Source organism: Numenius arquata, chromosome 23, assembly GCF_964106895.1.
Source record: "Numenius arquata chromosome 23, bNumArq3.hap1.1, whole genome shotgun sequence".
Taxonomy (NCBI): Eukaryota; Metazoa; Chordata; class Aves; order Charadriiformes; family Scolopacidae; genus Numenius; species Numenius arquata.
In genome coordinates, this window is record NC_133598.1 from 3,905,330 (window position 1) to 3,927,992 (window position 22,663).

General features: G+C 56.5%; 1 protein-coding gene across 1 annotated transcript; it reads left to right on the forward strand.

Moving 5' to 3' along the window:
- The first annotated feature begins 64 nt into the window (after nt 1–64).
- On the forward strand, nt 65–21,808 carry ITGB3 (integrin subunit beta 3). Its single transcript, XM_074162574.1, has 15 exons — nt 65–122; nt 5,657–5,742; nt 9,694–9,886; nt 12,209–12,461; nt 12,820–12,982; nt 13,576–13,737; nt 13,880–13,975; nt 14,187–14,276; nt 14,660–14,794; nt 15,236–15,665; nt 17,730–17,952; nt 18,147–18,247; nt 18,367–18,486; nt 19,546–19,712; nt 20,425–21,808. Exons 1-15 carry the CDS (start codon nt 65–67, stop codon nt 20,491–20,493), a joined length of 2,346 nt encoding a protein of 781 aa, XP_074018675.1. The 3' UTR covers nt 20,494–21,808.
- The last annotated feature ends 855 nt before the right edge of the window (nt 21,809–22,663 follow it).

A 22,663-nucleotide genomic window follows, 5' to 3' on the forward strand; every position in this document is an offset into this window, starting at 1 on the left:
TCTCCATCGCTCACGGCGGGGCTGGTCCGAGCATCCCCCCCAAGCTCGGGGCTCGGAGAAGAAGATGGGAAAACTCTCCGTGGCTGTGGGGATCCTCGTGCTCTGCGCTGCTGGCGGCTGGGGTAGGTTTACAGCCTGTATCACCGTCGCTTGCTTACACCCGGCTCGTTTAGTGATTATGTTGCCTGTTATTTCCCCAAATCCCAGGACTTTCTGCATTCCCAGGGTCTGTGATTTCCCGGGAAAATCACTCAGAGGGGGAGCTGGCAGCCTGAAACCTTGGCACAGCTCCCAAGTACAAAGCTCAGCTCGAGCTGGTTGGGCTTCGACTGGGTCGGGGCCAGGAGGGTTTCTCAAAGATGTTACAGGGTCAAGAGAGGGTTTGGTGCGTTATTCTCACACTGGGTGTGGCAAATTTGTATTCTCTACCTACGCCGTGTTTGGCTCCGGGGACTGGTTTGTAATGGAAGGACCGGGGTGTGACTTGGGCTCCATCCTTCATAAACAGAAAATATTCTGTGGGAGTTTGCAGGGCAGGTAGTGGCTGTAACCGTGTCATTTTAGGGGCATGGGGTGTACTTATGTCAGCGTTGCTGCCCTGCGTTATTTTTCCTCATGCTCTTTTGGTGCTTTTCTTTTAAAACTCTGATTTCTGGCATCAGGTGATTTCAGGACAAACGTAGTTTGTACTTTAAAAAAAAATTTCCCATGTCTGAAGCACGGAGAAGCAGCCTAGAAAGACGTTATCTCCTCCCCAGGTGTGTTTCCGGGGCTCAAAGCAAATCTGGCAACTGCAAAATAGTGCAGTGCTTTCACCTCCTGATTTATAAATCATCCCATTGTTTTCGAGGCCCCACTCAAGGAGGTTTGGGGCAACAGTGTTCAGTTTAAAGAATTCCAGACTGCGTTGAATTCCCAGGAACAGCTTGAGGCTCCGACCTGCTGCCAGAGCGGGCTCTCATCAGCACAGGACTTAGGATAAGCCCTGGGAGAGTTTGGGTTTATAGAGCTGCAGTTTGGGGCTGTGCAGGTGATTTCTCTGGTCCTGTGCGTTGGTGCCTGGACTCGGCTGAGCTCAGTTTGGGGCATCCCCTCTCCGGGAAGATGCTGGCAGACAGGGAGAGGTTCAGAGAAAAGACACAGCCCCAGGATGGCGTGGGCAGGAGATGAGCCAGAAAAGCCCAAATCCTTATCGCTTAGTCAAGCAGAAAGGCCAGAGAGTAAATGAGTATGGTTTGTGTCTTTATCGAGTTTTCTAAACTATCTGTACCAAGTTTTCTGTGTGCACATTCTTGCTTAAATTGGCAGAGGAGGAAAAAACAAAGTGTGTGGCTGGCTCACGCGGTACGGAGAGGAGGTTATTTGGAGTGCAGCTTGGGGACTGAGTAATTTTCTCCAGCCAGGGAAGGGTGATGCTCGGCCTCAGCCGTCTGGGGTATTTCGAGTGCATCATTTCACCTCTCTCGGGGCCACAGCTCTGCCCAGCCCCAGACGAGTGGTTCCCACGCTGCCCAGTTTTATCCCCCCTTTCCCTGTATTTCATGTGCCAGGATTTCTTTTTTCGGGGGGGCTTGAGTCTTTGATATCAGATCGTTACATGAGACCAGCTGCTCTAGTAGTAAAAAAATGCAGCTTTTGTACTTCGGTTTATTAGTTTTTATGGCTGGAAAAACAAGCCCCAAAAATGAAACAAAAAAAGGAACTAAAACCCACAAAATTTATTAGTTTTATTAGTTTAGGTTCTGCTGGGTTCTTGTTAACCTGCTCACGGCCAGGCGGTGTCCTGAGCCTGGGAAGAGCTGCTGGGCACTCACAGGGCCAAAACCCAGAGGGGTTCAAGCTGCAGCATCCCCTGCTCTCCGCTGCCTGTGCTTTTGCACCTACATCACCCCAAGGTCCCCCCTCCCTCCCGCAAAGCCCTCCCGACACCGCACCCTGTGTCCAGCCATGCGAACACTGCTGGAAATGCCAAAATAGAGACATTTCCCTGCAGTGGGGGGGTGAGGGGTGAGGCTGCCTGCTCCAAGCAGGACGAGCGGCATGTTTGGATGCTGATAACTGCCCTCTGTTAATCACCGCTGGCGCCCAGGAGACTTCGGCCCCTTCCCCGGGGGAGGGGATAGCCCTGCTCCATCCAACCCTGGGTTAAGCGCAGCCAAGAATGGCTCCATACGGTGCTGGAGGCTGAGGAAGGGTCCTCCACCCCCAGGCGTGTGTCTCAGTCATGGAGATCATGGGGCCACGTGAGTCTGGAGCAGGCACTCCTGGGCTGGGGTTTCAGGCAGCCCGAGGGGGCAGGGACCCACCCATGGGACCCCCCTGGCAAAGCAATGGCATGGTGGCATTACGTGATAGCAGACCCCAGGGCAGCCTCAGGCACAGCAGCATCCCTCCCACAGGGACCCTCGGTGCTGCAGCCCCATCCAACCCCATGTGCTGCCCCCTGGCCACGGGGCTGCTGCTCCGTCTGGGTGGGACAGCCTGGCTCATGGACATCGTGCCAAAGTCAGCCAGAAAATTGGGATTACATCTCCAGCATGGTAAGGGGGGCAGATCAAGGCCCCCCCGGGCTATGGGTGGTGGCAGGAGGGGAGGAGAGGAACCCACCAGTGCCAAAAGGCTGTGCACAGGCAGGAGGTAAATGTGTACCAGCTGCTGGGGAGCAGATGAACTCTGCAGCCCAGAGAGACTGTTCTGGGGCTCGTTAGCCCCAGAGCTCAGGTTTCCTGGCATGACCAGGCGAAGCGGGAGCAGCCGGGGGCCCAGCCGGCAGACACAAGCTTGGAAATCCTCCACGTCGTGTTTTGGTACAGCCGGGTCTTGCCAGGACCAGGGTTAATGCCGGTCCCCAGGGACTGGGTTTATGCCAGCGGTTACACGGGCAGAGCTGGTGGCTCTGGGGTCTCTGCCCAATCTCAAACCAGCAGAAATTCCGGTCCCATCGCATGGCACCGCTCGAGTGGGGGCCATAGCCATGCAGTGTTCGTTTCCCTAGAACCCCATGCTGCACAGGGGAAACTGAGGCAGGGAACAGCTGAGGGACTTGGCTCAAGTCACGGGGGAAACCTGTTTGAGAGAGGATTTGGACCAGTGAATCTCACATACCAGATGCTGCTGTGAGCCCTGGGTCCTGTCCCCCGGCTGGGAGCGTAGCTGGGGTACCCATGGGTGCAGGAGACCCTACCAGTTCCACACTTCCCCAGCCAGCTGGGTGCTGGGGCAGAGTTGGGTGGATAAACCATCCCCTGGTGAGCTAAAACCCAACCCTGGGGGGGAGAAAACCCCACAGTGGCATTGAATAGGAGTCTGGGTCAGGAGCGCTGCTGGTGGTACTGGTGCCATAACTCTGCCCCAGCCACCGTGGCCACGAGTGAGCAGCTGGACACGGTGGCTGCAGGGAGGGACGTGAGAGCAGAAAGCAATGAAACTGCTGGCACGGGGCAGGCAGCTACTTGGCACCTCTCCCCACATCCCCGACAGAGGGGCCATGGTGCTGGTCCGGGTATCAAAGCATCCGGGCTCCCCAGGGACCTGCAGTTTCGGAAGCTGTTCCCATGTTCAGGCACGAGGCCCGGGGGTTGGCGGCTCTGAGAGTTTAATCCCGAGCATCTCGAGCTGCCGGGGCCGTCCCTGTCCTCAAGGGCTGCCAGGGCCATCCCCATCCTTAAGGGCTGCCAGGGCAATGCCTCCCCTGCTGTCCCCAGAGGGCTGAGTCGCTGCCAGCCGTGCCAACACCGGCTCCCAGCTGCACAGCACAGCACAAATCCAAGGCACGGCACAGCACAAATCCAAGGCACGGCACAGCACAAATCCAAGGCACGTGCCCCGGCACTAGGCTGCAGCTGCCGGCGCTTGGCAAGGCAGGAAGGATTTCACAGGGACGCGGCAGGAGCAGCGTGAGAAGCGGGAGCCGGCGCTGTCGGTGCCGCTGTTGCTCTCTGAGAGCCCTTTGCCGTGCCCCCGCCAAGCCCCGGCTCTCCAGACCTGTCCCCCAAGGACGCAGTAGCGCTGCTGACACGTTGCTCAGCAGGTCGCTGAGCAGAAAGCACCAGAGATCAACCCATCATTCTTTTGGGCAATGCTAAATTTAAAATCCTTCCCATCCTCACGTGCTGTAGGTGGGTATTTTGGTGTGTGGCGAGAGCTCTGGGAGCGGATGCAACCCTAAAACCGGTGCTGAGGCAGGCCGTTGGCTTCTAGCATTTAGTCCCTGCGTGGGATGAGCGGGGAGTGCGGGTGGCAGAGGTCTGACGGGGAACACCATCCCCAGTGCCCTGGGCCACATCCCCAGGCAACCATTAGCCTTCAGGACAGCCACAGCGTGCCCAGCTCGGCCTGTGACACCACCCTCGTACAGACACGCACATCCACGACGCGCTGCACACACGGCCACCGTGCTCACACATGTATGCGCGCTCGCGCTCCCAGGCTGCGTGCCAGCGGGCATGAGTGCACGGTGCCGTCACCGAGGTTCTGCCCAAAGACCTGATGATATCGTTTCACCATTTCCTCTTACCGCTTTGTGTTGCATTTCCTGCAGCTGTGGAAAACACTGCTTTTTCTGCCTGTGGCTGCTGGGGAGATCCCTGGGCAGGGACGGGGGGACAGAGGGCAAAGGGGAGACGCCGGCACCCACTGCTCCGTGCTGGCATCCCCCAGGCTGCAGCATTCCCCCAGCTGGGCAGGCACATGGCTGTGGTCTGCTCTGCCCAGAGAATCCTAAAACTCTGCCAACTCTTGTGCCCAGGAGGGAGGAAGAGCCGAGGGTGACACCACCCTGGCCGTGCCCCCGGTTGCTCGCTGCATCGGCCATCGGCAGTGGAACCGCAGAACCGCACGGTCTTGCCTCTGCCGGAGGAGCTCCTCCTGCCCCAGCAAGCTCTGACGCTGCCCCGGGGCCCCTGCAGGCATTTTGGGGCCCTTTAATCCCCCACATGGACCGCTGGCCTCCAACCATCATGGCTGGTGCCATCATGCATGTCCCAAAGTCCCCACAGCCGCTTCCACCGACGGAGCCCAACCTTTGCCCGGGGCATGGGCACAAACCACCATCCACATGTTTCTGGACTCATGCCCTTTCCCTCCCCTCCTGTCCCTGGGCTTGAACCCGAGCCAAGACCAGCCACTGAGTTTAGCCACATGAGGAGGCACCTATGATTCTATAATAAAATAACAGTGAATATGTATTGACCAACAACCCTGGGTCAGGGGTGGCGGGAAGAGGCAGCTGGCAGGGCTGCGGGTACCACACTGCACCCCTGGGAATTCACTCTGTTCCCCTCCCTCCTGCCCCAAAAAGTCTGCAGGGAAACACAGGGGGACATGTTGTGTGTCTCCACTGGCACTGGGGGCTTCACTCCAACACGTGTGTGAGGTTGCAGGGATGGGGGGGACCCTTTAAGGAGCTGCCAGGTGGGAAACGATGCTCAGTGCTGGGCAGGATGAATCCCAGCTGGTACCGGGCTGGGGAGATGGTTATAAAAGGGGCAGAGAGGCAGCACTTGGGTTTTGGTGCCGGGAAAGGGGTGAGAGCAGAGCCCTGGTGGGATGGAGGCTGTGCCTGCTCCTGAAGCTGCTGGCTGAGCACTGAGAATTCAGCACACAGGTAGATTTTGGGCTCTGCAGATTATAACCGCTCTCTGTTTTGCTGTTTCAGGGGGTAACATCTGCACCACCCGTGGGGTGAACTCCTGCAAGCAGTGCCTGGCCGTGAGCCCCCTCTGCGCCTGGTGCTCTAAGGCGGTAAGAGCTGGGGGAGACTGAGCAGGGCTGAAACATGTCCCCGAGCAGGACAGGGGACGTGTAGGAAGGGATGAGCCTGTGGGACGGGTGTTGGTCCCTGTGTTACAGCCACAAGCTTCATCTCCATCTGTTCCCACCGTGTCTAAACACATTCCTCAGTGGCATCTGGCTCTGACCACAGCCTTGAGCTGTACATTATGGGGCTCGGGCTGCCCATTCCTGCCTTGCTCTGAAAATTTGCCCCTTATCTGGGTGGGTTGGTGAGAGCTACATTGAGCTGGCTGGGAAATGCTGATGTTTTCACTGGGAATTCCCTTTGTCTCTCAAAAAATGTTCACTTGAAAACTTAGTTTAATTTTGTTTTGTTTCTTGAAAACTCATTGTAAACTCAGGCTAAAGGAGTTGAATTACTGGAAGGGCTGGGAAGGGAGCCGGGTGAGAGGAAGAGAAAAATACTGACTAGAAGTTAGGGTTTGTGTTTAAAAGCCTTTTTTCATTGGGAAGGAGGGGGAAGGAAGGCAGGGTGCCTGGTTTTGGTTACTGAGCTAATGAGAATGTGAGAACTGAGCTGTGGTTTTAAAATCACCCTGTTTGGGTGGGTGAGAGCCTGGAAGATCTGCCACGCTCCCCTCCAAAAATGCTGCCCTGGGTGTTACTCCAGGCAGTAAGAGGATGGAGTTTCCCAACACCCCAGGGCAGAGACAAGGGGAGGTGAGGCTGGAGACGGGAGCAGTGATGAAACCTCTTCCAGGGCTTCATAGCCAGGAGCAGTTTCCCCTCTGGAAAGGCTTTTCTTGCTCTCTGCTGCTCCTTTCCTGCTTTGTGTGGTTGTGTCTGTGGTGCCCACCGGGACTGGGAAAAGACCTGGGAAAAAGTGATCCAAGCTGGAAAACACTGTTGGATTGTGTCTGACCCCGATACTTTGAGGTCAGTGTGTACCTGGAGGGGATGCCTCTGCTTGCTGTGCCCATCAGATACCTCCAGGATCTCAGTGTGAATAAAGATGCTTGTGCCCCATCTTATCTCCCACAAGGAGTGGCTGAACTTCCCAGCATGATAAGGGGCCTTGCTCCCTCCCAGCCACTGATCCTGGGCTGGGCTGGTGTCTTGACGCTGCAGCAGGGGTTGTGATTGGGTTTTTTTATCCTCCACATCAGCAAAGGTTTCCAAAAAAGGAAATATTTCCAGTGCTGCTCAAGGCTGTGCTCATGGACAGACGTGACAAGCAGTGAGGGAGCCGTCCCGCTGCCAGCAACCGGCCCCCGGAGAGCCAGGCTGTGCAAGCTCTGCTCAGCAACTCTGCCTCCGACATCTGGACCACATTGTCTTAATTTAGCAAATGAGGGTTTTTTTCTGTGGGTTTGTTTAATTTCCCTGGGGTGGGGGAGGTCTCTGATACTGCACCCCCCCTTTTTTTAAAGGGACAGTGCCCTTATTTGTGCTCCTTCCACTCCCACTGCAGCGCTTTCCCACCCACACTGCCTTCCCGAGGAGCCAGGGTTATCAGTGACTCCTGCTCCATCCTGGCTTTGGACAGGAGATGGATTTCATCGTGGTTTTTTGTGATCACTGACCCCACCGAGCTCTGACGTGGAGGAGAACTGAGTTTTATTTATTTTTCAGAAACCTTGGCCACTCTTAACAACAAATAGATGTGCCCATCCCCTCACTTTTCTTTTCGGAAAAAGGCAGCCAAGCCTTAACACTGAAACATGGCTCTAAAGTCACTTGGAGATTATCATGATAGATCTTTTGGGGTCTCACCCACGCTGTTTCCCTTGGAGGAAAGGTGAAAGCAAGGCTGGCCCAGGGTTTGATTTTTAGAGAAGCTGATGGAAGGTTTTAGCTTCATCTGCAAAAGCATCTGTGCTTTGGGTCCTCTCAGGAGCTCTCCTGCAGAGAAGCTGATGCTGCATGTGGTTGCCTGCGAGATGAAAATGGAGATACCCTGGCGTTGTGCGATTTCTCACAGCCTCCCCACCCAGCAGCGAGGGAGCTGGTGTAAACCCTGCCCTTTCTTACAGGACTTACCCCATCCAACCTGGCCTTGAACACCTCCAGGGATGGGGCAGCCACAAAAATAGACTAGGGGCTGCGAGGGCTTTGTAGCCAAATACCCTTTTGATGGCACAGTAACTTTTTCCTTTGCCTTTTGCAATAGTTTTGTTGCTGGGGAGGCTCCTGTGAGTCCTGAGTCAATCATAATAGTTAGGGTTCAAGGGAGAGGGGAAGGATGCAGCCCTGGGGTTAAATAGCTTCTCCATGGGAATCTCAGAGCAGGAAAGATGCTGCTAATTCCATAAGGTGTTACATGGTCTTGGAGGTCCTGGAACCTCCCTAGAATCTTCAGGTGTCACCCAAGAGCCCAGCACCACAGTTAAAAACCTCCCTGCCCAGCCTGCTTTTCACCCACATGTTTTTCCAGTGATTTCCCTGCCTGGAACAGGAATGTACGTGATGATTGATGGGATGTGGACTGAACCAGGCACCTCTTCCTGCAGGGGGGAGCCCCAAGGGGTGGTGAGCCTGTGGGGTGGGTGCGTGCGAAGGAGCTAATTTAGAGGGATGACTTGTCCTTTTCACCGACAGTGTGCTGTCCAGGCAGTGAGGGTGGGAGGGGGAGGCCGTGGGGGAGGAACACGCCTGCTGATGTATTTTCTGGCTATTGCTTGGCCACTGTATCCAGAGGGCTGTGGGCCAGCCGGGGCCTCCTGACACCGTTTGCCTTTTTCTACTCATTTGTGTAAAACACACATTTGTTCCCTGGGTTCAGCCAGCCTGAACGTAGGGGAGATGGGATCTCAGACGGGGAAGCTCTGCAGTGCTGGGAGGTTGCAGTATTGGGATCCAGCTTTCCAGGAGCAGGGAGGGAGCTGAACCAGCCCCACCAGGACTTGTGCCACCTCCCTTTGCTGCAGGGAAAGGCTTTGCTGGTCATCTGCTGTAGGACTTTGATTGTAGAAAGATCTGGGCTGTGGGAGGGAGATGGAGAAACCTTTTGGAGGGGAGGATGGCTGCTGCCAGGCTGGGAACATGGGGCAGTAGATCCTGGCAGTGCTGGGCTGAGAAATAAATTCTTCTCCTATTTGTCTTCATGAGAAACTGAAGCGATGAAAGCCCTTCTGAATGCACCGTGATAAGGGCAAGGAGCCGGCAGCTTTCTAGGAAAGGAGGGATGGGGCTGGAGCCCCACCATGACACCACACTTTGTGCTTCCTGCCCCTGATGGGCACTTGACGGCTTCTCCCACAGCCCTGTAGCCTTTTCGCTCTTTCACTCCTTTTTTGGTTCTCCTTTCCCCCGGCCAGCTCCATCCGGCAGGAAGATGGAGAGCTGGAGATAAGACTGAACTGTTCCCGGACAGGAACCGATCACCACTCCATGCGATGGGCTCACCCGCAGCAGGGCTGTTCCTTGCTTGCAGTGAGATCTCTAAGGGCACGTGTCAAGAACATGGAGGGGAAAAGGTGGCTCATCCTTTGCCAAAGTTTAGAAAATAATAATAAAAAGTCCCAGACTCTGCCCCTCACCCCCAGCCTGCTGTGTTCACATCCCATCTTACCCTCTTCTAGTCATCCTGCATAGGTGGACTTTCCTTTTAGCTTTGCCAAAAAACAAACCTGAAGCTCCAGCTAGGAGCAAGGAGGGGGTTTGGCAGGGATATATTATCCATCACTCCTTTTTGGCAGGAGTTGTTGAGCTCCACTGCGGAGCACAGCAGACCAAAGCCTGCTCTGAACCCCAGCACGATTTGCTGATCCCAGATCCCCTTTGTCTGCCACCTCCCTCGAACAGGGAACACGTGCCCCAAAAAGCCTCTTATCCTGGTTTCATATTAGGTGTGACAAGGCAGGGGCTCTCTGGGGAAAAGGGGGCCCTCTTTCCTCCTCCTGGCATAACCCTAAGAGTTCCCAGGGGGAGCTGGCTCCTGACTGTATCCTTCTCCTGTAGGTCTTTGCACAATCGTCCCCTCGCTGTGACCTGCTCGCCAACCTCCTGCAGAATGGCTGCGGGAACGACTACATCGAGTTCCCCACCAGCAGCGTGACCATCCTGGAGAACCGACCCCTCAGCGACAAGGGCTCGGGGGGCTCCACCACCACCCAGATGAGCCCCCAGAAAATACAGCTGAACCTGCGGCCAGGTAAGAGCCCCCAGACTGATGCAGAAAGGGGAGATCATAGAATCATAGAATTTTGGTTTGGAAGGGACCTTATAGTCCATCCAGTGCCACCCCCTGCCCTGGGCAGGGACACCTGCCACCAGACCAGGTTGCTCAAAGCCCCCTCCAACCTGGCCTTGAACCCCTCCAGGGATGGGGCAGCCACAGCTTCTCTGGGCAACCTGGGCCAGGGTCTCACCACCCTCACAGCAAAGAATTTCTTCCCCAGATCTCAGCTCAATCTCCCCTCTGTCAGTGTCAAACCCTTCCCCCTCCTCCTATGGCTCCACTCCCTCATAAAGAGTCTCTCTCCATTTCTCCTGTAGGACTCCTTTAGGTACTGGAAGGGGAGATGCCGGGAATAACTCAAAGAGATCGAGTGATGAGTGAGCCATCATTCTGCCTTGCTGGCCAAGGCTGGCTCATGTCCATCGGGGGCAAGGTCAGACTGGGGGCTGCACTGAACCCTCTAGGAACATCCCTGATGGGCAGCTGGGCTGTCTGCAAGCTGATTTCTGCTGTTCAGTCTCTTGGCTCAGTCCTGTGGTATCCCAAGGGCAGGGTGAGATGCAACTTCAACAACGCACAGGCTTATTTTATAAAGCCATTTAGATCTTAGCCACTGCTGGGGCACTCTGAATGCTTTGGTGGAAGGCAGCTCGTGTCTAATGAGCTGTAGAGCAGCTGGCAGGGCTAGACTGCCAACAGGTCCCTGTAATTTCCGGAGCTTGTTTCAGCCAGGCAGGCTGGAGCCAATTAACTGTCATGGTCATTTGCCAGCATCAAGGAATTTCAAGCAATGCCAGGCAGGAGGCAAAACTAACAGGCATCGCTCACCCAGGGTCACAAAATGGATTTGGGGAATGTGGAGCGAGTGGTGCCATCACCATGCTCTGCCCCACACGTATCCCACCCCTGGCCATCCACTTATGGAGGACTCTTCATCTCGGCAGGAATAATTTTGGTTCCTTATGCTCATTAAAGCCCTGGGGCCAGATATAGGTGGCTGATAGCACATAGCGTGCTGTGCACATCCCTGTGCCTGGCCAAGAGGAGTCCTGACCCATCTGAGTGACAACAGTCTGAAGAGTCCCCACACTGCTAAGTTATATGTCTTGCTCTATTTAGGTCTAAAGGTATTTGACAGGGGGCAGGTAGGTGTGTTCTCTGGAGAGGAACAGAGGCAGTGTGCAGTGCCGTAAGGCCCTGTTCCTTGGAAGCAGTAGAAGAAAACCCCAGCTTGGTATCATGTCTGTCCAACCAAGGAGGCTTGACATGAGTCATCTGCCTTGTCTCATGAATCAAGACCAAATGCTGAAGGATATAAGTAGGACAGGTCACAGCCCATGTCCCACAAGTTCAGAGTCCTCATGGTTTTAGCTTAGCAAGGAGAAACAGATGCTCTCTGAGCACAAAATTGGGACCCAGACTACGTGATGGTGCTCCAGCAATGCAGCTGGAGGGGGGATGGAGAACTTTGGGCTCTCATAGATTTTGAAACTTTCTCCATCCTGAAAGTCAGAATGTGACATGCAGATTTAGAAGGAAATATGGAAACAATAACAATTTAAGCTCAATTAAAGCTTTTTTCCTCAGCATTTGAGGTGTTCTGAGAAAGATGCAGCTGTGCCCCAGCTTACATTTCAAGAACAGCAAGAAAGAACCTTTGTCTCTGTTAAAAGGCAGAAAGAAAAGGTCAACCCGAAGCATTTTCAGCATATTTTTTTTTTAAAGTACAAAAGTCATCGAAACTGGCCTGTTCCCCAGAAGGTTCTGTCTAAGGAGGCTTTTGTTTCAATGGAAAATGTTTCACTAAAAATTTCCCAGAAGAGGCTGGGAGGAGCTGAGAGGGAAGGAAGAGGGATAGGGGAAGCCCCAGGAGATTCTCAGAATTCTTGGAAGCTCAGAGAAGTCCAAAGCAGCCACGCAGCCCCCAGTAAAACCTGTAAGACCTACTGCCTGGGTGTTTCACTCACTCCATCCAGCATGTGTTGGTCACGCTGTTCGTGTGGGACAGCTTGGGGGGTCAGCTCTGAGCAGGAGGATCTGCTCGTGTCCTGGTAATGAGAGGTTTGGAGAACAGGAGCCATAAAGCCACATTTGCCATCTCCAAGGATGGCACAGCATATCTCCTGCACAAGCACCCTGCCCTAAGGGCTTTGCCCCTTTGTGTCTCTTTGTGATGTTTTCCTCCCTTAAACTACCTCCTTGGGTTCCTGCTGACCCTGTAGGTTGACTTTCTCCCTAGTCTTGTAGTGAGCCCCCTTTGCTCCTCCCTCACTCTGCTGCCCTGTCACATTACAGATGACTCCCAGATCTTTCGCGTCCAAGTGCGTCAAGTAGAAGACTACCCCGTGGACATCTACTACCTGATGGACCTGTCCAACTCCATGAAGGATGATCTGAGGAACATCCAGAACCTGGGCACAAAGCTGGCCAGTCAGATGCGCAAGCTCACCAGCAATCTACGCATCGGCTTTGGGGCCTTTGTGGACAAGCCCATTTCCCCCTACATGTATATCTCTCCTCCACAAGCCATCACGAACCCTTGCTACGAGTAAGTCCCAGGATGAGGGAGTCCTGCATGTTCTGCTGGCACAGGGAGAAGGAGCAGGTCTAAGCTAAAAGTATCATTGTCAGTGAAAAGCTCAGAGAGATGTTGAGGCTCAAAGAAAGTGACTTCTAAAAATCCCAGCAGAACTGAGGCTGGGAGCTGACCCTGAGCATCTCTAGAACATGTGATTGATTTCTAAAAGGTTCTTCACCAGTGTCCAGCTGTGTCCTCAGGCTCTTGCTGTGGTTGGGTCCCTCCAACACATCCTGGACAGCACCATGGGACGTGGGATGGCTGCAGGGTGCGGATGGGAGCTGAAGAGCCCTGTGAGACTCATGCCCTGACTTCTCTCCTCCCACAGGATCAGGGAAACCTGCCTGCCCATGTTTGGCTACAAACATGTGCTGTCGCTCACGGACGAGGTGACTCGCTTCAATGAGGAAGTGCGGAAGCAGAGCGTCTCACGGAACCGTGATGCGCCCGAGGGCGGCTTCGATGCCATCATCCAGGCCACCGTGTGCGACGTAAGGGGCAAGAAGGCCTGGGTGGGGCTGGGAGAAGGTCAGGAGGCTGGACCTGGTGGGTTGGCAGAGACCACCCAACCCCACCAGGATAGGACTGTAAACCCTGTAGAGCTGCTGCAAGGCTCATATCTGGAGAGGGTGAACATTCAACTAGGACATTTCTAGACCAGGACCTTTACATGGTCCTGGGAGGAGAGAAGAGCAGGGAAGGAGCTTGGGAACTGATGATGATCCCAAGTCAGCCCTGCAGTAACCATCCCAGAAGAGACATCTGCTCCTGTGCTCACACATTGATTTTCCTGGAAACGGGAGGGGTTGCATCCCTCCATCATTAGCCACCTTGATTAACACTCTAGCAAGTTAAAACCTGTCTTTCACCTGCACAAGCAGCCCCTGCCCACATGTGGGGCTCCACAGCCCATAACCCTCTGCCAGCACTTCCCTGGGAGAGTGATCACCCTCTGCAGTGCTAGGTTGGTCCCTATGGCCAAGCCATGGCCCAAGGTGGCAGCAGAGGCAGCAATGGGGTGCTGGCACGTGGGGCTGTCCTCGGCACATGCTGCTGTGTGATGGGGAACTGCCTTTCACTGCAGGAGAAAATCGGCTGGAGGAATGATGCTTCCCACCTCCTTGTCTTCACCACGGATGCCAAGACCCACATCGCGCTGGATGGCAGGCTGGCCGGCATCGTGCAGCCCAACGATGCCCAGTGCCACATCGACAAGGATAATTTCTACTCTGCCTCCACCACGCTGGTAAACACTGACCCACACATGGGGCTGGGGAGCCCAGAGCTCCTGTTGAGAGTCCCCATGGGATGGGAAAGGTGGTCCGGGCCTGGGTACTAGGGTGGTGGGGGGTACATGATCCTAGGGTATAGCCTCTCCTCTTCCCCAGGACTATCCCTCTCTGGGTCTGATGACTGAGAAACTCTCACAGAAAAACATCAACTTGATCTTTGCTGTGACGGATACAGTTGTTGGCCTCTACCAGGTAACAGCTGCTGTGCAAAGCCACCTTCTATGGGGGCTGGTGGGTCCCAAGGAGCACCCTGTGCAGCTGGCCATGAGTGGCCAGATACAGCTTGGTTGTCTCCTGTCCTATCAATGCTCCTTGGGAAGCTCCCTTGTGCCTGGACAGGGTTTGGCCCAGCCATGGCACATTCACCTGTCCCAGGCAGACCATGTTTATGATATTTCTCCAGAATTACAGTGAGCTGATCCCAGGCACAACAGTGGGCACCTTGTCCAGAGACTCCAGCAACGTCCTGCAGCTCATAGTGGACTCCTATGGGGTGAGTGTGGAGTGTGGTTGGCCCCACAGCGCTCTCTGTCCCAAAATAGCCACTGCTTCACCCTGCAAGCAGCCCACCCAGACTTGGCAGCTCCCCCAGCCCTGAGCATCCTCCCTGGACCAGCTGTGAGCATCTGCCTCCACCCACACGTGCGGGGATCCCAGGGAATGGAGATCACTGTGTTCACTGCCTGCTCTTTCCCATCCTGGAAGGCGTTTCCCTGTGGGAAATGACGTAGCTGAGCCCTGAAAAAGACTTGGGGCACTTGGCTCCTTTCCCGTGTGCGTGGGAGCATTGCTGTGGTGCTCGGGGGGACCCCTCCCTGGTGCTGAGCCCTGCCCAGCCTGTGCTGTCATCTTCATCACTCCTCTCTCCTCCTCTAGAAAATCCGCTCCAAGGTGGAGCTGGAGGTGCGTGACCTCCCTGAAGAGCTGTCCCTGGCCTTCAATGCCACCTGCCTCAACGATGAGGTCATCCCTGGGCTCAAGTCTTGCATGGGGCTCAAGATCGGGGACACGGTGAGGATCCTCTTCATGGGCTTGGTTTTTTTCTCCCCCTCTATGTAGCAGCGCTGTCAGTTCGTCTGATGCTCTCCACCAGACCATTTGCTGGCCCTACCACATCCCGGGTGACACAGACCCTGTGTCACCATCTTTGCAGTGGAGGGGAGGGGTCCAGCTGGGAGGGTGCAAGGAGGAACACGCTTTTTTGAATATGCTGGACACAAACTCTGGGGTCCTCTAGCTCAGCCCGGGCTGCTGGCCACAGTGCATGGGATTTAGCCTGGTTACTGTGGCAGGCAGGTCCCCTGACCCAAACCAGGCTGAGACAGCTTTGAAGAGCCCAAAGATGTGGTGGGTCCCATTTCTGGGCTCCTTAAGATTGATCATGGGCTGGAGTGGGTTCCTCAATATCATGCTGGTGGTACTGACACCCCGACGCATCCCTCTGCCCTCCAGGTCAGCTTCAGCATCGAGGCCAAGGTACGGGGGTGCCCACGGGAGCAGCAGAAATCCTTCACCATCAAACCGGTGGGCTTCAAGGACAGCCTGACAGTGGTGGTCAACTTTGACTGCGACTGCTCCTGCGAGAGCCAAGCGGAGGTCAACAGCTCGTCCTGCAGCCGGGGGAACGGGACGCTGGAGTGCGGCGTGTGCCGCTGCAACCCCGGGCGCCTGGGCTCGCACTGCGAGTGCTCGGAGGAGGAGTACAACCCCTCGCAGCAGGACAACTGCAGCCCCCGGCGCGACCAGCCCCTCTGCAGCCAGCGCGGCGAGTGTATCTGCGGGCAGTGCGTGTGCCACAGCAGCGACTTCGGGAAGGTGACGGGCAAGTACTGCGAGTGCGACGACTTCTCCTGCGTCCGCTTCAAGGGCCAGATGTGCTCAGGTGAGTGCTGGGCGTTTACGTTGACCAACCTCGTGGACAAAGAGACACCATCTATTTCAGGGCTTGTCCCACGCATTGTCCCCACTGCCTCACTCGGCCGTGGCTCTCCCTGGACCAGCCATAGGTCTGAAGTGATGCCAGGGGGAATTATTCCCTTTTTGGCAGCTCATTATCACATTCTGTGGCCAAAAGCCGTGGCAGGGTGATGGGTTCTGAGGGTTAAAAGCAGACCTTAGTCCCTGCTTAGACTCAGGAGTCCCGTGAGGGTGCCCAGTGGGCAGCCAAGGGAGCAGCTCTGGGATGTGCAGGGCAGGGACCAGCCAGACCCTGTTTGAATCGCAGCCTCCGACACATCAGAGGTGTTGCTCTGTGGGAGGAAACTCCGGGGTAGAGGGAGAGGGGTGGCGGGAGAGGCAATTTTTATCCTCCACCCAGTTTTTGAAGGCTCCTAATTGACAAAAGCAGTTGGGGAAGCAAATTCTCCTGTCTCGCTGGTCTTATGGCATCAGCCCTCCTGAATATTCATCTCTGCCATGTGCTACCAGACTCCCCTGCTCCAGCCCCGGCTGCTGCTGCTTTCTGGGGAGAGAGGGCCAGCTCCTTGGGTGCTCCTCCCACGCCAGGGACCAGAGAAGGAGCCCCTCTCTGCAAAACATCCGTCCCAAGAGTGGTTTCACGTGTCCTGGTGTGCCAGGGCCTTCCCCATTGGGAATCGCCATGTAGGGTTTATCCCACCCAACTGTCTCCAGTAAGCACTGGAACCCAGGTGAGGTGGCTGCTAACACAGTGCCCAAAAAAACCCCATTGCTCTCATGCTTCAAGGCAAAAAATCCCGAGGAAAGCGTCAGTGGCCAAAGCTGATCCCACTCTGCTGGAGCCCAGCATGGGTGAGGTGAATCCTGCTGGCCGGATAACACTTGGTTCCTGCTCCCCACTGTCCCCAAGTTATATTTGGGTCCCTGCCCGCCCCCCAGCCCAACTTCATGGCTCATGGCTGCGCCTGTGCTGCTGGGATTGATCCCTTATCTTAACAGCCTGCTGATAACAGAGGTGGAAACTGGGGGTTTTCCCCCACACCCGGAACAGTCAGTGTCCCCGGAGAGCCGGACGCCTGTCCCTGCTCCCGCTGCCTGTTTGCTCAAGGGCTGCCAGGTTTGAAGGGCAATGATGAAGCACTGCCCCCAGCCTGGGCAGGCTGTTAATTAACCCAATCTGCCTGACCCTGTTGGCATCCGTCCCGTCCCTTGGAGCCACTTCTCCCCAGCCTCCCCGTCTGTTTCCACGCCTTGTCACCCAGCGCGGCGCTATTTTCCTGTGACTCAGCCCTAGTTCCTCATTAACGGGGTTACACATTCATTTCTCATGCCGGTGTCCCCAAGGCCATGGCGGGGATGGTGCCCGGCCGATCCCTCGCCGGGAGCAGTGTTCCCGATGTGCCCCGCTGCGCTCGGGGCTCGGGACGGGTCAGCGCGTGCCGGCTCCACGGCGTTTCCACCGCTCACCCTGGCTTATCTTTGAGCTGAAATCAAACCGCAATCCAAACAGCTCCAGGCTTTGGCAGGGTTTGAGCATGTCTGTCTGTCTGTCTGATTAAACCAGTCTTGGGTGAGAGTGCTGAGCTTGTCCGGCTTTTCCCAGCAGTTGGCTTCCCCTGCCTGGTCTAGGGCTGGAAAATGAGTGGGATTTGGGGGCTTTCAGCCGATGTCCTGACTCAATCTGAAATTAAAAGGCAAAGCTCGACGAGCTCGGAGATGGATCTGATTGAGCATCTCCAGCTGCTGCCAACCTGTCAGTGCTGGGGCAGCTCAGCCGGAATCTTTTTTTTCTTGTTTGGGTGGAATAAAAGTTTTGGGGACATGGCAAAGGTTGAGATTTGATGTGAGCTGCTGTGTGTCCCACCCTAAAGACGCTGGAAAGGGGTTGTCCTGGGTGGCTGGTCCTGCCTTGCCATACCCTCGGAGGTGGAGCTGCCGCTCTGGGTACATGGATATCCCATATGGGTGATTGCTAATGGGATCTATGGGGACACTTTGAGGGTCTTGATGCCCTCTGGGTTGTCCCCAGGCCATGGGAAGTGCAGCTGTGGGGACTGTCTGTGCGACTCGGACTGGACCGGTGACTACTGCAACTGCACCACCCGCACTGACACGTGCATGTCCAGCAACGGGCTGGTGTGCAGCGGCCATGGCTCCTGCGTCTGTGGCAAGTGTGACTGCACCCAGCCCGGCTCCTACGGCGACACCTGCGAGAAGTGTCCCACGTGCCCGGATGCCTGCACCATCAAAAAGTGAGAGAGGGCAGAGAGGTGGGACGGGTTGTACCCCATGCAGGAGTTGGCAGTGGTGCCAGCAGGAGCTTTCACCACCTGCAGCCTGGCTGGGTTGGGATTGCAGTGATTTCTGCAGCCTGAGACCAAAAAGTGTGATGGTTTCCATGGGGAGAGCACGGAGGAGCTCACAGTACCTCCCTCCTCTTCCTCAGGGAGTGTGTGGAGTGCAAGAAGTTTGAGCGGGGAGCGCTGGTGGAGCAGCAGTCCTGCAGCCGCATGTGCCGTGATGAAATTGAGACGGTGCAGGAACTGGGTAAGACCCAAACCCCTGCCCTAAAGCGTGGCAATCCGGGGGGGCCACGTACACCCTCTGCTTTCCCTCTGAGTGTGCATCCCCCGGCATGGGGGACTCTGAGCCTCTCGCTCTGGCAGGCGACAGGGGCAAGGACGCCGTGAACTGCACCTACAAGGACGAGGACGACTGCGTGGTGCGGTTCCAGTACTATGAGGACTCCAGCGGCAAGTCCATCCTCTACGTTATCGAGGAGCCTGGTAAGATCCTGCCACCATGGTCAGGCTGGAGGGGGTGCAGAGCGTACCGCGCTGGGTTTCTGTGCTAAATGGGAGGATTTTTTGAGTCCCCTTTGTACCTCCCACCCCACCCTAGGCTCACAGGGCACCATGGTTGGGGGCTGAGAGGGGTTAAAGAGCTGCTTTGTTCCCTGCTCTGTGTCATGGGGCTGAGATTTCCTGCCTCTGTCTCACGTTTCCACACGTCGTTGCTCTGTTATTTCACGCCCTGCATTGAGGCCAAGGATGGGGGCTCAACCTTCCCACTCCCCTGACCCTGTTTCTGACTCCATGGGTGTGATTTTTCTCGATATGCCGTTAAGAGCCAGCTCCCTCTAGCCCAATGGGAGCGATGCTGAGCTGAGATACAGCAACCCCCCACCACGCAGAGTGGCTCTGGGGTCTCCAGTGACCTCGAGGTCTGATTTCCAGCTGAGCCAGGGGCTGTGTGGCCACAGATCCTTTGAAAGCTGTCACAAAGGCAGCTGCCAGCCATCAGCACGGTGGCAGCCAGCCCACCCTCCCTGGCCCCCACAGGCTGGTGGGGCTGCAGAGCCCAAGGCAGCGTTGGGGTAAGGTGTGTGGCTGCTGGGGTTCACACCGGAGCTCACCACCCCGGTTTGTGGGTGCAGTGTTGATGCACAGCCGGAGAGCAGGAGCGGCGTGGAGTGTGGGGTGTCAGCTGGGCTGGTGGTTTGGGGATGAACTTCCACCAGCCCAAGGACTTGATCTCCAGTGTCATCCCTTACTGTGGGTGGGACCTGTGATGCCCCTAACCTGGGCTGCTCCAGACTTGGGTGCAGACCCCCACTCTATAGAAAGGAGCTTGAGGATCTTGGCACATGCACCTCGTGGATGGGATCCTCCTTTTTAGAGCCTGCTGAGCTCAAGGGTAGAGGCTCTTGCTCTTAACAGGGGAGGATGAAGCCCTCCTGAGTCCAGAGGAACTCCATGTACCCATGGCCAGGCAGTCCCAGAGCTACTTTTAATTGCCCTGCGGGTGCTGAGCCTCCCCTAACCCTGCCCTCTTCCCTCTCCCAGACTGCCCAAAGGGGCCGGACGTCCTGGTGGTCCTGCTCTCAGTGACGGGAGCCATCCTGCTCATCGGCCTTGCTGCCCTACTCATCTGGAAGCTCCTCATTACCATCCATGACCGCCGAGAGTTTGCCCGCTTCGAGGAGGAGAAGGCCAGGGCCAAGTGGGACACGGTGAGGGCCAGTGGGTCAGATGTGCCAGGCAGGAGTCCCTGAAGACCACAGCCCCTGGGTTGAGAGGATCTAGATCCCAGTTGCTCTCTGTGGTCCTGGGCAATGGTCCTTAGAGACCTGCTTGCCCCATCCCTCTCTGAAGAACGACACAGTGTCACAAGCAGGACTTGGAGTCCCATCCCTTCTCCAAGTCCACTGTGGTCCCAGGGGCTGTGCACAGGCGATAGCAAATGTCCCAGATGCTTTTTCCACCTCCAGCATGTCCCAAGCGCTTGTCACCAGCGTGACACTCTTACTCACTGCCCACACCAGTGTTTCCATCCCGTGAGCGAGACAGAAGGTCCCTCTTGCCACGGGATGCTGGAAGGTCTGAGGCACCTGGAGCACGAGGGAGGGGGCTGGGACAGCACCAGTGCCTGTCCCCCACCTCTCCTCTGCCTCCCCAGAGGGAAGGGATGGGGTGGGGTGGCTCTTCGGAGGCCTCTCTGCTCCTGAGCTCCTGCTGCCTTTCCTCTCCTCCACAGCAGCTTCTCCCTGCTCTCCCCCATGAAACCTCATGGGGAGCCATTAAACTGTGCAGCCAAAGCCTTGAGCAGAGATGTGGATCCACCACTCAATGCTGAAATGGTGCCTCGGTTTCCCCAGCTGTAAAGTAGAGTGAATGCTGATGCCAAGCACAAAGTGATGATGCTCTTTTTCCTCCTCCTTCCAGGGCCACAACCCTTTATACAAAGAAGCCACGTCTACCTTCACCAACATCACGTACCGCGGGAACAATTAAGGATGCCGCATCCAGTGCGGGCCGTGGGATCAGCCGAGGATCTGTGGGATCTCCTAGAGTCCGGTTTACAGAAGAGCTTGTGTGTGTCTGAGTGTGTGAGTGTGTCTGCGTGTAATTTAACAATCCCTCCAAGGCCCTGTTGTCCGTCACCCCACTGTAACTGCAGGGACGTGCTTTCCACAGCAAACCTCTCGTCCTTACCTCGGCGGGTCGCCTCGCGGGAGCTGGTGGCCCCTCCATACACTGAACGCAGAGAAACGGGACTCTCTCTGCCTGGCGAGTCTGTGAACTGTTAGGTGCTCATCGGGCCAAGGGGATTTCAGGAGCAGCTGCTCGAACTAAAGGCTGAGCTGTGCTTTCCTCCCTGGCCCGTGCTGGTGAAGCTCTGCCCGCTCGGAGAGTCCCCTCATGCACTGGACAGACACGGTCCTGGGTGCAGGAGCCATCTCCATGGGGGGACAGGGCAGCTACACTCCCTGCCAGCCCACAGGAGCCATCCCATGGCTTTGGAGGTTGAGGCTTCCGCTCAAGCAACCTGGCAGCCCCCTGCCTCTTGCAGCCACGTCTTTCTGGCACTGCACTGGCCTGGGACAGTGAAAAGCAAATGCCCTGGCCTCCCAGTGCCCTTCCTCATTCCCTCCACACGCACTTTGCACCACTGGCCAACTCTATGTAGCATCAGCTGTGCTGGTCCCAGCTGCAGCCTGGCTCAGCTCCTGGGATGGTGCTGAGCTCCTGATGTCCCCCTCCACCATTGCTATTGCCACAAAGCACATGGATGCGTGGGCAGCAACCTGGGGAGGGTCGTGATGCCCATTATCCCTCGAGCCTGGCCATCTCTCTCCCTTTTCTGTGCTTTTTGGGGCTGCGTAACTGCACCACGCTCTATTTTCTGTGTAGCTCAGGGTTCCAGAAGAGCAGGCAGGGTTCAGGCCATATCCTGCTGCCTGTGGTTTGGGTGGCCCTAGTGGGAAAACAAAAAAAAAAATGTCCCAGTAGCAGAGTTTGGTTGTAATGGTGGTGCTGTCTGGTCCATGCCCCAGCTACAGCATGGTGGCTCTGTTCCCCTCGATCACACCAAAAAACAACAGAGACCTTGTGTCTGGCATGATGCTGGCCCCGAGGGTCCCAGCAGCGTGTTGGCTGAGCTGGCGGTGGCCGTGTGTCCCTGCTCCCTGACTGGCCTGTCCCCGGCAGCCTGGGGATGGTAGCAGGGGCTGGCTGCTGGCAGCGGTCACCGATGCTGGGGTGAGAGCTGGGGCTGAGCCCTGGGGCGGGGAGGTGGATGGGCAGCAGCAGAGCGGCAGCGATTCTCACCACGAAAATAAAAATAAATAAAATAAAGAAACTTTGAACCACTAACAGTGTTGGTGCCCACACCAGTGGTCTGTGTCCAGGCTTCCTGCCCCGTGGGCAGCCCCTGCCAGCCCAGCATGACTTGGGGAGATGGGCTGGGCTGGGATGGGTTGAGGGATGGTGGCCCCCCATGGGGGGGGGGGGTCTCTGCTTTGTTACTGGTGGCCTCCTGGGGTGGGTAACACATTTGGGGACACAGGGCGGGCCAGAGCCTGCTGCAGACTGTGGTACTCCTGGCAACCCCCCATCCTGTCCCACAGGTCCCTGCAAGGCCAACAGTCTGCTGGAGAAGCCCTCAGAGGAGGGGAGCTGTGCTGGGACAGTTGCCCAGGGACCATCCCAGGGGCTGGGGGTGAAGGTGCTAAACCCTGGAGCAGGGTCCTGCTAGTGGCCCCAGCTCAGAGCACCCAGCCCATGGACCCACTCAGTGCTGCATCGCACGGGGCTGCAGGGACACCCAGCGGCCACCCTTCCAAGCAGCACTTTGGGACCACAGAAGGCGCCGGAAAAATTGTTTACCTCTCTCTCTGACACCCCCACACACCCCCTGGGCCCATGCAGTGGGTCCAGGCACCCGGGGCAGCACTCAGTGCCCCCAGCTGCACCGGGCGGGGGCTCAGGGTGGGTGTCAGCAGCACCCAAGAGAGCTGTGGAGTGGGGTTGTGATGGGCTCAGCTGGGTTTGGCCCCAGGAGGAGCATTTCAGCTGTAGGGTTGGTGGTGGAGAAGGCAAAGAGGTGCCCAAGGCAGAGCCTGGATGCTCCATAAAGGAGCAGGATGAGACACCCCCCCCCCATGCTGGCTGGGGCTGCTCC

What these genes read in the sequence shown, in the direction of transcription:
- ITGB3 (XM_074162574.1), top strand. Translation starts at nt 65, where the DNA reads ATGGGAAAACTCTCCGTGGCTGTGGGGATCCTCGTGCTCTGCGCTGCT. An exon ending in CAGTTGTTGGCCTCTACCAG is followed by an intron (nt 13,976 to 14,186) that starts GTAACAGCTGCT and finishes ATATTTCTCCAG; the next exon opens with AATTACAGTGAGCTGATCCC. An exon ending in CAAGGGCCAGATGTGCTCAG is followed by an intron (nt 15,666 to 17,729) that starts GTGAGTGCTGGG and finishes GGTTGTCCCCAG; the next exon opens with GCCATGGGAAGTGCAGCTGT.